At 42.9% G+C, this 15421-nt stretch overlaps 1 protein-coding gene across 1 annotated transcript in view; it reads right to left on the reverse strand.

Annotated features, from left to right (window-relative positions):
- The window catches only part of LUZP4 (leucine zipper protein 4), a 77557-nt gene extending 62396 nt beyond the window's left edge, over positions 1 to 15161 (reverse strand). The window contains exon 1 of the mRNA XM_039256080.1: positions 15074 to 15161. Coding sequence (XP_039112011.1) covers positions 15074 to 15161 — 88 coding nt within the window. The remainder of the gene's footprint in view (positions 1 to 15073) is intronic.
- Positions 15162 to 15421: the final 260 nt, after the last annotated feature.

A 15421-nucleotide genomic window follows, 5' to 3' on the forward strand; every position in this document is an offset into this window, starting at 1 on the left:
AGCCTTTGGTTTTCCCAGAGACAAAAGAGAAAAGACCTTTGTTTACAATTTTTTTTTTTTTTATCAAGAGCAGATTAACAATCCAAGAAAACTTTGTCTCCTGAACAGAGAGAAAAGTAGAATTTCAGCCTTCTACCAGTATATTTAAAAAAACGTTTTAATGTTTGTTCATTTTTCAAGAGACAGACACAGAGCACCAGTGGGGGAAGGGCAAGGAGAGAGAAGGAGACACAGAATCCAAAGCAGACTCCAGGCTTCAAGCTGTCAGCACAGAGCCTAATATGGGACTCGAACCCACGAACTGTGAGATCATAACCTGAGCTGAAGTCGGACACTTAACCAAGGGAGCCACCCAGGTGCCCCACCAGTATATTTTTTCAAATCCATTCATTTCAACCGTGGTCCATCCTAATAATGCATAAAATTCCTTTCCAAAGGTTTCCCTTAGCAAACCTTCTACAACTTTCCTTTGCATTCAGATTTTGTCCCAAGCCATTTCTCTCCAATCAACTAGTCTCATTTAGGACAACATTACCTTCTTTTACCTTCAATAAAAATGTATTCCCATTCCTTATATCTTTCTTACATATCTCCTACTTTTCTACATATAGCATTCCTGTCCTTATTTCCATCAGTCTTAATTACATTTCGCAGAATTTTAACTCTTAGAAACCTTAGTCTCCAATGAAAACTAAGTGGTAGCGAATTGTGAGCTGTGACACCAGAATGTTTTAGATGGCAAATTTATGAATCAACTAAGCACAAAACAGGTTTTCCAACAGACCCAAATATCCTTACTTTCTCTACAACAAGTCAAAAGTACAAACCTATGTTCAGTAATTAATGCTTTAACATCTTATCCTATTTGGAAAAGAACTAGAAGTCCAATGAATTTAATTTAAATTTATCCTTCAAAGAAAACGTTCAAGTGTCAGGTTACCAAAGGCTTTGAAAGCTGTCTTAACAATGACCTATGAAAACTTTTGAGACAGAATTAGCCATCATTTTAAGTCATCTTTTTGTTATCAAATTGCAATAGAGATATTCACGAGCTTATCTGATCATCAGTAAACCTAGGTAGAAAAGGTTTTATATTTAATGCTGATAACTCTAAATATACGTCTATATTAATTAAACCAACAAACTTAAATTAGTTCAAATACCAAATACGTTTCACTTGGGTCCACTTAAAAAGGCAACCACTTTGTTCACTATTGTTAATTTTTACCTGGGGCCCCTGGGGGGGGGATCCGAAGTGGGCGGTATAAGTCCGAGGGGGTGCTCTTTACTCTTCACTCCTCGACAGTGAGGGCAGGAGGAGGGACTGATGGTGCCCGAGGCATGGAAGACGTAGGCTGTAGGCTGTACCGAGATGGTGGAGAAGCAGGAGGGGGGGAGGGTGCTGGGGGAGACAGGAGAGGTGAGATAACTCCAGGAAGGCTGGAGGTTGATAAAAGCCCCGAGGACAGAGAACGAAGTCTTCCAGTCCTAAAGCCTGCTGCTCTGGCAGATGAGCAGATGCAGATTTTTTTTTTTTTTTCCACCACAACCAAGTGGAAGCGGGCCGTCCGTGGTATGCCAGAGAAGGCAGTGAACTTCTCCAAAACACAAGGGAGTTTCAGGAGCTGCTTGGGAATATTCCTTAAAGTCTCCTTCCCAAGGTAGACTGACCGGAGACAATTGGCTCCAATTATTATAGTCATTAACCCAGGGAATGAACGAGGGAGAAGCCCTCACACACAGCGAGAGGTACCTGAGTCTGTTAGGAAGGAGGAACGGTGAGAGAGAGCGTCAGAGTCCCCTTCGTTAAGGATGGCCTGTGTTTGCTCCAGCAACCTGGGTTTGTTCGGAGGAGTCCTGTTTAGACAATCATCCAATATATCAGGAGGGAGTTTATCGACTGGTTAGGGGCCAGACACATCCTGCAAGAGGCCCTGATTTAGGGCCATGAAAGCCTGGACATAGGGGACCTCAGTCCATTTGCCCTGTCTCCTGCAGAAGAGATCTAACTGATAGATTGTATTAAAATTTAATGGCCCCTTAATGGGCCATTTTTCCTCAACTCCTAAGGAGTACTGGGGCCAGGCAGTTTTACAGAAGGTTAGTTTTTTCTTTCTTAGATCTTGCAACCCAAATCGATTCCAGTGGGTTCAAAGGCATCCCAAGGGAGAGCCCTTGGGGACTGAGGAAGATCCCATGTTCCTAGAAAAGGAGAGAAGGTCCATTACCAAAAATCCCCCCTGGTGACTCCCGGGTGGCATCCTACACAGGATATGTCAGAGGCTCCTGGTGTCAAAGCGACCGGAAGTATCCCTCGAACAAAGTCGCTGTGGTTACGGACCAGCCACTAAGTGTTCAGGAGAAGGGATGCTAGTGTCCCTTTGCTTCCCCATTTCATCCAAGGCTGCAAATGGGTGCCTGGCCTATGGACCGAAATACCGTGCTGTGCCGTGCCTTGAAAACGGTGCCTTAAAAGTCCATTCTATTAAAGGCCGTACCTTAGTTTACCTTGTCTTGAGAAGCATGCCATGAAGGTCATGCCTCAGTTTCCTTGAAGGCTGTGCCATTTTTAACCCATGGAGAACACTAGAAAAGGTTCACGAGGGGTATTACCCAATTTTGTAGTTTAAGTAGTAGGTAGGGGACATTGACAGAAAATTGTAAAGATAAAAATCCATCACGATCTAAGTGACATTCCAACACACGTAGACTTTACAGCCAACTTCCCTAGGAAATGGTCCGATTGAGTTTTAATTCAATCGGGTACTGGTTTTGGCCGGCTCCCCATGGAGGTTTCTTGGCCAGAAGTGGCGAGACCAGGGATGTGGAGGGGATCATGTTAGACCAATGAGGAGGAAACTTAAGACTGGCAGGTGTCCTGGTGACTTAGGTGGCTGTCCCGTGCCTGAGACAGACAACTTTGTATAAGGACAGGAATAAAGAGAGGGCATCCAGTTTCTGGGTCTTATTACAATTCTGGCCAGAGTGCTCACTTCCAGCTGAAAGGCAGCCTTTCTCCTCCCCGTAGTAGAGAGTAGCCAGAGGCTAGAGGATTGCATCCTGAGCAATGGACATGAAAATATTCCAAGAAGACCATACCTCTCGCAAAAGCCCCTGGGATGAGAGTAAAGGAAGAAAAGAGGAAGTACTCACTGGGTTAGCATCGGCCCAGAGTCCATATGAAAATACTCGACGCCCCACCTAAGAGCCCCCAAATTATGTGGTTCTTGAGCAAATGGCTAAGGAAGCGTTCTTGAGATGTCTTTGGGGCAAAAAGGTGATTTTATTAAAACATGGGGACAGGACCCGTGGGCAGAAGGAGCTGCGTTGGGGTTGTGACAAGTGACTGATTATTAAACTAGTGGTTGTTGGGGAGAGCGTAAGTCTCTAAGGAATTTGAAAGCAAGGACCTTGTGGGGCTGGCTGCTGTTAAGATAAGGTTAGTTTTAGTCTTTAATAAAACAGAAACAGTAAGAAAGTAAGGCAGCCATGAGTTCCGCGAAGGAAGTCACACTCTGCATGTTCCAAGTATCTAGCAGCGGGCTGCAAGCTGGAAGGAAATTGAATTTCAGCTACATTTCTCTGACATACATTTCGTACATTTCTCATGAACCTCTGACATAGCCTGTGTGTGGGACACCCCCTAGCAGTCAGGGGGATTTTGGGTCATGGAACTTCTCTCTTCAGTTCCCAAGGACTCTCCCTTCCGATGCGTTTTAACCCACCGGAAACCATTCGGATTGCAAAATTCGAGAAAGGGCTGATCTTCTGTAACACTGCATGGCCTTAGTAGGATCTGCCAATTCGATCTCGCCCGCACAAACTGGGCAAATGGATGGAGGCAGCCTAGGTCCAGGTCTCCATGGCTCTAAATCACAACCCAGACCGAAGGGCCCCTTGCAGAATGTGTTTGGCTAGTAAAGTTCCTCCTGATCTCTTGGTTGATAACGGTCTAAATAGGCCTCCTCCAAACAAACCCGGGGGGCTGGAGGAAACACAGGCCATCCCTGATGAAGGGGACGAGATCTCTGACTCTACTGGTCTCCCACATAGGCCCAGGTTACTCTAGTCACATGTGGGGGCTCCTGCCTCATCCATTTCCCGGGCTAATGGCTAGAATTGGAGCCAACTGTGGTGGGTCTACCTTGGGACAGAGACTTTAAGGAACAATCCCAAGCAGCTGCCAAAACTCCCTTTGTTTTGGGGGAAATTCTCGGTCTTCTCTGGCCTGATATGAACAGGCCGATATGAACAACCACTTTGGTAAAGAAAAAAACAAACATGGCGTCTGCTCATCTGTCTGAGCTGACAAAGTTTAGAACCAGGAGCCCTCTTTCTCTGCCTTCTGGTGGCACCTTGCCTCTTCTGCCTCCTCCTGTTTCCGCACCACCTTGGGTGCAGCCTGTTTAACTGGTTCCTATACCATCCTAGGTGCCTCTGGCATCATTGGCTCCTCCTCCTACCGTCGCGGTAGAGAGTGCTCTTCCCCCCCACCTTGGAGCACCCACTTCAGATTTCCCCAGCAATGTCCCAGGTAAAAATTGACAATGAGCAATAAATTGATGGACTTTTAAAAAATATATATTTTTGAGAAGAGAGAGACAGTCTGAGCAGGGGAGGGGCAGAGACAGAGGGAGACACAGAGGCTGAAGCAGGTTCCAGGCTCTGAGCTGTCAGCACAGAGCCTGACACCGGGTTCAAACCCCACGAACCGTGAGATCATGACCTGAGCCGGAAGGCAGATGCTCCACCGACTGAGCCACCCTGGCGCCCCAAAATTGATTGACTTTTAAGTGGATGCAGGTAGAATATACTCAGCATTTAAATTAATTTAAGTGTTTGGTTTAATTAAAAATAGAGTTATCGGGGGACCTAGTGGGCTCAATCGGTGGAGCATCCAACGTCGGCTCAGGTCATGATCTCATGGCTTGTGAGTTCCAGCCCTGCATCAGGCTCTCTGCTATCAACGCATAGCCCATTTTGAATCCCCTGTCTCCCTGTCTCTCTGCCCCTCCCCTGCTCTTGCATGATGTACTCTCTCTCTCAAAAATAAATAAGCATTTAAAAATAGGGTTATCAGCATTAAATATGAAACTTTTTATTCTCTCTAGATTTACTGAAGGTCAAATAAGCTCATGTGTTTTCTGTTGCTATGTGTCAGCAAAAAGATAACTTAAAATGGGTAAGCCTGTTTCAAAGTTTTCATGGGTGATTGTTAAGATAGTTTTCAAAGTCTTTGGTAACTTGAAACTTTAAAGTTTTGCTCGGATGATAAACTGGCTGGTATTCATTGAACATCTAGGACTTTCCCAAATGAGATAAAATACCAAAGCGTTGATTACTAAACATAAGGTTTATCTGCTTTTGACTTCTTACTGCAAGAAACTAACATACCTTTGGGTCTGTGAGACATCATGCTTTGTGCTTAAATGTATCCATAGATTTGCCATCCAAGAAATTCTGGTGTAACCTTCCACAATTGTTTACTACTTAGTTTTCACTGGAGACTGATGTTCCTAAGGGTTCAAAACGCTGCTAAATGTAATTAAGACTGATGGAAATAAGGGAAGCAACTTTAAAAAGCTGCGGAAGGTATATAAAGGTAAGTCTTTGGAAAGGAATTTCACGTGTGGTCAGGACAGACTAAGGTTAAAATGAATGGATTTAAAAGTACACTGAGAAGTTGCTTAGTCAGTCGAGTGGTTGAGCGTCGGACGTTGGCTCAGGTCATGATCTCACAGTTTGTGGGTTCGAGCCCCGCTTTGGGCTCTGTGCTGACAGCTCAGAGCCTGGAGGCTGTTTCAGGTTCTGTGTCTCTCTCTCCCTCTGCCCCTCCCCTGATCACGCTCTGTCTCTCTCCCTCTCTCAAAAATGAATAAACATTAAAAAAAATTTTTTTTAAAGTGCACTGAGAAAAGTTTGAAATTCTGCTTTTTCTCTTGTCAGAGGACAAAATTTCCTTGTTGGTTCATACTTGATAAGAAATTGTAAACAAAGTTGTTGTTTTTTTTTCTTTTGTCCGCCCAGAACACCAAAGTTTCTAGTTTTGTCTTTATGGCGTCTTTGATTACTTAGTTAAAACGTCTCAATGTTAACGGAGCTAAGTTTTGTTAACAACTATATAAACCCTACATATTTGCCTTCGGATGGATCTCTTACTGCTACTTTGGTTAAGTAAGTAATTGAGTTTTGTAATTATCTGTAATCCTATTTGGGGATGTGCTTTTATAACGTTCTGAGGTTATTTTAAACAAACTTCCCAGGATTTAAACTGTAAATGAAGTCTTTTTGACCAATCAGGCTTTTTTATTTGGTATGTTAAATTGGCCTGGAAGCCTTGTGAGACAAATAATGATAAACCTCAGGTTGTATTGCTTGGGTAAATGCATTAACTGTTCGAATATAAATATGCAGTTCCTGAAGTTTTAATATGTTTCGGTAAATAAGGTCATCACTTGACACTGTGATTATTAAAGTATTACATGTGACACAAATAACTGAATTTCCTTGTCAATTGCATCATAATGAAATCTCATATCGGATTGTTAACAGTGTTCATTTCTGAGATTTTGTCATTTCCAGTTAATTGTTCTGATGCTCTTACAAAGCGTGTTTCATCTTCAAGGAGATTTATGAAAAGGACTCTTAGGACAAATACAGGTACCTGACTTCTTTAAGATCATGAAACTAGAATGCGTAAAAATTTCCACAACTAACTACAAGCTGCATTCAAACTGAACAAGAATTAGTAATATGGGACTAGGTAAATTAAGGAAGAAGATCATAGTTTTTGTGACTTTTGTTTGAAACATTGCTGGTTCCCTAATGTTCACTCATCCAGATTTTTTAAAGTTTATTTTTTTATTCATTTTTGAGAAAGATACAGAGAGCATGTCAGGAGGGGCAGAGAGAGAAGGAGACAGAATCCCAAGCAGGCTCCATACTGTCAGCACAGAGCCCAATGTGGGGCTCAAACTCGCAAACCCTGAGATCATGACCTGAGCCGAAACCAAGAGGCAGAGGCTTAGCCAACTGAGCCACCCAGGTGCCCCTGTTCTTCCAGATTAAGGAAACCTTCTCTTCAGATATCTATGACCTACAGAAATAGGGTTAAGTATTCTTCTGAGAACAAATTGAAGCGTTTAACTCCTGTCTCTACTGGAGCCCTCTGAAATTCACAAACTCTTGTTGAATGTTCTTTCTTTTGCCGCAATCATGGGCATTTGCATAAATCCAATAACAGGTATAACAGGACACCATTGGAAATCCTGGTTATTTTACCAAGGCTTTGACTGGAATGTCCTATTTGAGAGTCATGCATAGACTCAGATATGACCAGATAGCTTTAAGGAACTAAGATTGACTTCATGAAACATGGAGCCAAAAAGCCCCTTGGAAATGGCCTGTTAACCTTGATTACAGAGTTCCCAGCAACCTTAGCAGGTGGGGAAAGAATGTCACTTCCTGTCAGGTGCAGGAACCTCAGGATGTTTGAGGACCTCAAGGAGAGGAATACACTCAAACCAAAAGGGATTACAGGCGTGTCAGATGGCAAGTATTATAAAAGTTCCAGCAAAGCAAATTTCAAGAGACTTATATAATCGACCACAATTATTGCTGAGCTTATGTAAATAATGAGGCTAAGGTTTGTTAAAGTTGTTTTACAAATGAATTAGTCTTTGGCTATCTCTGGAAATGAGGCTTATTATAGAGAGAAAAATTGTTTCAATAATGCATCTTTGTAGATGAAGACTATAGTGCTTTGTTAAATTAATCACCTACAGCCCGGTTAATTCATAAATCTCTAAATGAATATGCAAACCATATCCTCCCTAAACTGACCTGACAGTTACTGAAACCCCGCCCCACACAAACCCAGGAGACCTGGTTTATTTAAAGAATTGAAAGTCTAATACAAGGTGGTTCAGTTGGTTAAGCGTCCGACTTCAGCTCAGGTCATGATCTCACGGTTCATGGGTTCAAGCCCCACATCGGGCTCTGTGCGGACAGCTAGCTCAGAGCCTGGAGCCTGCTTCGGATTCTGTGTCTCCTCTCTCTCCCTCTGTCTATCCCTGCTCGTGCTCTGTCTCTCTTTCTATCAAAAATAAGACATTTTTTAAAAATTAAAGAAAAAAAGAAAGTCTAATACAGCAGGGGATTTAACTCCAAAATGGACGACCCCCACCACATCATATTATGTCCCCCAGTGCAGTAAAATTAGGACATTCCTCATGGACTCATATATCAAGAATTAAACCTGTACCTTCCTCACAGGAATCGAATATACCAGCTGACGTGCCAAAGTATTCCTGTGAGCCTGTGGGAAACCTCAAATTTCTCTTCAAACCACAATAAAGGGCTGGAGGAAAATTTCAGTTAATGATCAAAGGTCTTTTTACTCGGGCTTCTTTTTCTTATTAACCTTATTTTGTTGCCTTTTCTGGTGTGGCTCCCTGCCTGGTGCCAATACTCCTTCACCGCCATAACTTCTAGCCGATAGATGATCCTTTCTACTCAAGGAGGTTCATAATATGTTGGACTAGCTGCCTCTGCCTTTGATAGCTCCTGTATATGTTTCCCCAACTGGCCATGACCCATACATAGGTGCGGACGTCTCTACACCCCTATTCAGCAGGAAGCAATTACAGAAGAGAAGACCTTCCATCCTCAGCAAACTTAAAGACTTAAGGGTCAAAACTGTTCGGGGGGAAATTATGTGGGAAACAAAGGCAGAGGGACATGGTAGATAAAATTAAATTTCATTATAACCTGCAGCCCGTTGATAAATACGTGAGGCAGGCAGAGTAGAACATTCCTCCAGGAACCCCCTACGGTCTTAATGCTCTGCTAGAGGGAAACAATCTTAGCTTGACAGTAGCTAGGCCTCCAGTATCCTGGGAGTCGTCGTCTTCTTTTTTTTTTTTTTAATTTTTTTTTTTAATGTTTCATTTATTTCTGAGAGAGAGAGAGAGACAGTATGAGCAGGGGAGGGTCAGAGAGGGAGACACAGAATCTGAAGCAGGCTCCAGGCTCTGAGCTGAGCTGTCAGCACAGAGCGTGACGTGGAGTGCAAACCCACGAACTATGAGATCATGACCTGAGCCGAAGTAGGACACTTAACCAATGGAGCCACCCAGGTGGCCCCTGGGAGTCTTCTTTAACATATGAAAATCTCATTGGAAACTTCCCCTGGACTTTACCTTTCCCAACTCCTAGGTGTGTAATCAGTATCTCCTCACAATTCCAGGGCAGCTCTTCCTGCCCATGGGTCCTGACCCCGCCCATGGGTCCTGTCCCCGCCCATGGGTCCTGTCCCCGCCCATGGATCCTGTCCCCGCCCATGGGTCCTGTCTCTGTGCTTTAATAAAACCACCTTATTGCACGGAAGATGTCTCAAGAATTCTTCCTTGGCCACTGGCCCCCAACCCCAACATTTCCACATCAGTAACCGTCACATTTGCCATTTTAGTGTTTTTAACACAGTTTTGTGTTTGTAAAAGAAGTGGCATTTTGGTAAAAAAAAAAAAAAAGTTCAAATTACTCTTCCCCAAAATGGAGCCGTTCTGAATATTATTAAGTGCATTATAAAATAATGTAATTATGTACTACAAAGAGAAGGTACATTTAAGAAATTATGTCTTTTATGTGTGTTTGGATAATTCGAGTCTACAATTTTTTGCTGGCCTAAATCTTTAGTTTTTTAAACTCATTTTCTTCTGGATTGTTCTTTTGCTCTATACCAAGTAGGCCCAGATCCAAAATTAGAAATAATAATTCTTTAAAAGGATAGAATTTTAGGGGCACCTGGGTGGCTCAGTCGGTTTAAGCGTTCCACCTCAGCTCCGGTCATGATCTCATGGTTCATGAGTTTGAGCCCGGCATTGGGATCTCTACTATCTGTGCAGAATCCACTTTGAATTTTTTAAAAAAATTTATTTCTGAGAGAGAGAGAAAGAGACAGTGTGAGCAGGGGAGGGTCAGAGAGAGAGGGAGATATCTGTATCTGAAACAGGCTCCAGGCTCTGAGCTGGCTGTCAACACAGAGCCCCACCCGGGGTTCGAACTCACGAACAGTGAGATCATGACCTGAGCCAAAGTTGGACACTTTACTGACTGAGCCACACAGGCGCCCCAGTGCAGAATCCAGTTTGGATCCTGTCCCCCCCACTCTCTGTCCCTCCTCCTCTCTCTCTCTCTCTTTCTCAGAGACAAATAAACATTTACAAAAAAAAAAAAAAAGGATAGAATTTTACAGTGGAGAAGAGCCCTGAGTATGGTCCAGTCCAACCGTGTTGGTTTAAAGGTAAAGACACTAGGGGCACCTGGGTGGCTTAGTCGGTTAAGCCTCCGACTTTCGCTTAGGTCATGATCTCGCGGTTCGTGGGTTCGAGCCCCGTGTCGGGCTCCGTGCTGTCAGCTCAGAGCCTGGAGCCTGCTTCGGATTCTGTGTCTCCCTCTCTCTGCCCCTGCCCTGCTTGTACTTTTGTCTCTCGCTCTGTCTCAAAAATAAAGAAACATTTAAAAAATTTAAAAAAAACCTTAGAAACTTAGTTAAGCAGTTTAAATTTGCGATGAGAATTTTGCTACCATTTTGAAATACCTACCCTCAGAGAAATGGGAGGTGAAAACAAATGTATCCAAACAATGACATCGGGCAAGTAATCAACTGAACTTGTTTTTCTTACCCCTTGTATTTTTATTCTGCGGCATTAAAAATAGACCTTTCGTAGTTATATTGGCCAGACCCGTTCGCAAAGTCATGATAAGGTTCTTTGTGGACGACACGCGTCACATGTTCTCATCTGTTTAAAGCTATTGTCTTTGCTTCTTTTCTCTTTCCATGACAGTGGACACGGTACCTCGTCCCCCCCTCCCCCCCCCCCGCCCCAGCCTTTTCTTTCTCATTAGGATTGCACGTTCGTGTGTTTCATTACATCATCTCAGACAGAGAGAAGAGATGTAATTGAGGTCCGTCCTAGAGAAGCGTCCAGGAAAATATGCATTTTGGGTTTGGATCCCTCATCTTTCCCCTGTGGTGAATAGGAATAGTCTGGCAGGTCCCCTCGAGCCCACATACTCTGACACGCAGCTGGTGAACTGTTGAGCCCTCCACATGTAGCCTGACCTGTAGCGACAGCCCTGGCCGGGGCCGGGGCACAGAGCTCCTGTCAGAGCCGCAGGCAGAAAATGCACAAAGCCCAGAGAAACAATACAAATGTCCACGTATCGGAGATTCAAATTCTTGTCGGTCAGTCGACCTTACATATGGGAAATCTTACATGTTCTCTATCTCCTTAACTACAACTTCCAGTTGATTAATCGGGGGTGTTTGCTGTTTTTCACTTGGAATAAAAAATGAAGCACTAGGTGTTACATATAAATGATGAATCACTGGAATCTAGTCCTGAAGCCGGGACTACACTGTATGTTAATGAACTTGAAAAAAAAAAAAAAAAAAAAAAAGACTCCTGCTAACGTAGCCTTGACATTAAAAAAAAAAAAAGAAAAAAGACAAGCCCAATGTGATAAACTTCAATTTATAAAATCTAAAACAAAAATCAAGCATCACAATAAACCTGTCATCAGAGATTATTATTTCTCTTTGTTAACAACACAAGTAAACGAACACACAAATTCACCTTTGTATGGAGGCCACTGGAGAGTGATCATTGTTCAAAATTAGAATCCAAAACAGTACCACATGGGCAAGCATGAAAAAAGTTCTTTTGGTTTTATTAAAAGCTCTTTTATTATTAATCTAATTCCGTTGAATTTGGTTTTATTAATTCGACCACGAGAAACAATACTCTTTAGAATATTTTTCTTGAGCAAAAATTTGAACAGAAATAAATTTAGCTACATTTCATCAGAAAATTAATTCTGTCACGACATCCTATTTCCTGGGCATTTCGGTTCAGGCTTCATAATTCAGTATCGATCCCCGAAGCCCCCTTTGAGACATGGCATTTTAAAAATTTCATTCCTAAAAATTTCAAAGCGACGTATTTGTTTTTAATAGGAAAATCATTTTCAATTCTGCCCCATTGTTTGACTGCAATATCAAATGCCCAACATTTTTGGATAAAACCATGCAGTGAGAGACCTTTACCCCTCGTGTGAATGACTGCTTCGTTTTCTGAGCTGAATCCTGTTTCTTGCTCTCTTGTATTCAGATATTAGGTAAATTATCTACTTTCACTGAGGCACTGCTAGCTATATACTTAGGCATTTTTAAAACCTCTGAAGTTTTCTTAGGAGTATATGAGCTCTTTGTTAAGAACCTTCTGGAAATGAATAGAAGGGAACATTCTGTAGTCTCTCTACTATTATACAAAATACCACATAATAATAATCACAATTATCTTCCTTCTTTCATTAACCATTCCACTACAAATCTATTCATGCTCAAGTACTTTTATTAAGTAACATTCACCATTTGTTCTCAGTTTTAATACAAAAAGGGTTTTCCATAATTGCCGCCCGGGGATCCAAACCCATGTTTTAAAAGAGAACAAACTGAGGGCTGATGGGGGTGGGAGGGCGGGGAAGGGGGTGACGGGCATGGAGGGGGGCACTTGTGGGGATGAGCACTGGGTGTTCTATGGAAACCAACTTGACAATAAACTATTTTAACAAATCAAAAAATGAAGGCAAATAAATAAAAGAGATGCGGTGTCTTTGGGTTTTCATGTTTGCGAACGCGGAAGCAAGTAACCAATAAAGAAACTGCAACACCTTTAAAAAATGTCAAATCGATACCTTCACCTCTCGGTTTTTGAATTTAGCCTTAAGGTCCCTTGGGCTTATTCTTTGGTTTTGAGAATAGGCAACGCTTGCTTTTCGGATGTTGCTATTGCTTTCCTCTCGTGCCTCATGGTTGCTCAGTAACATGTACAATGCTCTTTGTGTACCTACTTTGATAACCATACTACCTAGCTAGTAAATGAGGACACTGCCACTAGAACATAGCAAAATATTAGCAACCCTTCTCACCAGCAAAGACTTCCTTCCGGGCTTTCCCTTTTCCCTAAACACTGGTGGATTATTTACAGCTGCCGTAGGGGAGGAAAAATAATTTTCCCTTCGCCCTTCTGAGTTCTTGGAAAAACCCCTGTAATAAAAGACAGATAAACGTGAGGAAAACAAACAGAGCCTTATCAACATGTATTCTTCATGCACACACGCAGGTACCCAGAAAAACTGAGGAAGTCCTTAAAATGGCTCAAGTCACCACCTGAAATACCACTGTCAGCGAAACAAAAGACAGAGGTTGGGGTGGGGGGAAAAATAGTTACAGGGAGTTCCCCTGGACGAAAACCCAGCAAACAAAGGTAAGTTTCCTTAGGCAGATTTCAGGGAGAGCCTCCTCCGCTGCTAGATTCTCTTACAATTTAGGGTCATTCTTCTCTTCTTGATAAGGAGAGGAAGACACACGTGCAAATGGAGATTTCCTCTATAAATGTAAATTGCCTGTACAAAAAGGTAACTTCTACTCTGGTTTTAGAGCTTCTCCTGTGTCTGCTCTTTCTCAAAATCACCAGCTCAGAAACAATCCTTATGTCCAAGAGGCATACTTTGGGGTGATATATTCTGCTACACTTCACTACCTTAGTTCAGTTTGTGTGGGAGAATGGGGAGTAAAGTAGTAAGTGGGGGGTTGTGTGTGGCCCTGAAGGAGCCATTATAAAATTTTTGTTTTGTTTATCTGGTGAAAATGTAAAGCCAGTTGGAGGGGTTTGAACAGAGGAAGGGGATGGATTTGACTTATGTTTTGAATATGAATCACTCTGGGGCGCCTGGGTGGCTCATTGGAGGCTAGATTTTGGGTCAGGTGTGTGAGTTCGAGCCCAGCCTTGGACTCTGCAGTGTGTCAATGCAGAGCTTGCTTGGAATTCTCTCTCTGCCCCTTCTTCTCTCTCTCTGTCTTTCAAAATATATAAATAAACTTAAAAATATTTTAAATATGAATCACTTTGGCTGCTGTGTTGAGAAAAGATTGTCGCGGGCAGGAATGGAGCCAGAAAGTAGGGGTCAGTGGTATGCGATTGCAATAATCCAGGTGAGAGATGATGGTAATTTGGAACAATGCAAAGTGGTTGAATTTGGAGTATATTTTGAAGAAGCAAAATTGGCTGCAGAATGTAAAAGAAATAACGATATCAAAGATTACCAAATGTTCTACCTATTTTAAAGTCATTCCTCACTTGAAATATTAGAAACATTTCTAAAAAGTTATGTCTATCGCTCACTGACATTTGAAATCTATCAGAATTATTTATTATTTACAAGAAACACCGTGAATCTATAAGAAAAAGTGAGAATCAGTGAGAGAGCTGATTCATTTTCAGAAATACCAAATAAAAGCTGTGCTATGTAGGGGCACCTGGGTGGCTCAGTCGGTTAAGTTCCCACTTGGGCTCAGACCGCGATCTCACAGTTTGTGAGTTCGATCCCCGTGTCAGGCTCTGTATGGACAGCTCAGAGCCTGAAGCCTGCTTCAGATTCTGTGTCTCCCTCTCTCTGCCCTCCCTCCCTTGCTCTCACTCTGTCTGTGTTTCTCTCTCAAAAATAAGCATTAAAAAAATTTTTTTAGGGGCGCCTGGGTGGCCTAGTCGGTTGAGCGTCTGACTTTCACTTAGGTCATGATCTCGCGGTTTGTGGGTTCGAGCCCCGCATCGGGCTCTGTGCTGACTGCCGGCTCAGAGCCTGGAGCCTGTTTCGGAGTCTGTATCTCCCTCTCTCTCTGACTCTCCCCTGCTCGCGCTGTCTCTCTCTCCCTCTCCTAGAAATAAATAAAAATATAAAAAAAAATTTTTTTAAAGCTGTGCTATCAGTTACCAGTAGGTTTACAACCTATAGGAAATATATATGATCCCTGTCTCCCCTCCGCATAATGAAGTCCCAAACCCTTGAACACTTCACTTCCTGATTCTTCCCCTCTCAGTTTTGCAGGCTTATTTTCTCGGGCTTTGCAATGAGCGTGCAGCAAAGAACAAAGGAGGGACTGAAAATCTCTGCATCACCTCAGGGAATGTCCATTTGTTCCAATCAGACTACTTTTTGCCTTACGTACGCGTGGGCAACGTCTCGGTAAAGCTGTAACCTCTATCGTACTCAGCCAATGAGGTATAGGGGACGGACATGCACACCAGGAGATACATTCTCGGCTGGAACCGCCCCGAGTGTGCCTGTCCGTCAGACACCTGCTCTTGCAAGAACGTTGATTAAAGCCTCACTTCCCTGTGCTCCCAGTCTCCTCGTCCCTCCTTTGGTTGGGTCAGTGCTGGGCTTATTTCTCAGAGTTTGTATGGGTCATTGAAGGGGCACCTGGCTGGTTCAGTCTGTGGAGCATATGACTCTTGATCTCAGGGTGGTGAGTTTGAGCCCCACACTGGAAGTAGAGATTGTTATATATATATAT

The sequence above is a fragment of the Hyaena hyaena genome, unplaced genomic scaffold (assembly GCF_003009895.1).
Source record: "Hyaena hyaena isolate Hyena2069 unplaced genomic scaffold, ASM300989v1 scaffold_556, whole genome shotgun sequence".
Classification (NCBI taxonomy): Eukaryota; Metazoa; Chordata; class Mammalia; order Carnivora; family Hyaenidae; genus Hyaena; species Hyaena hyaena.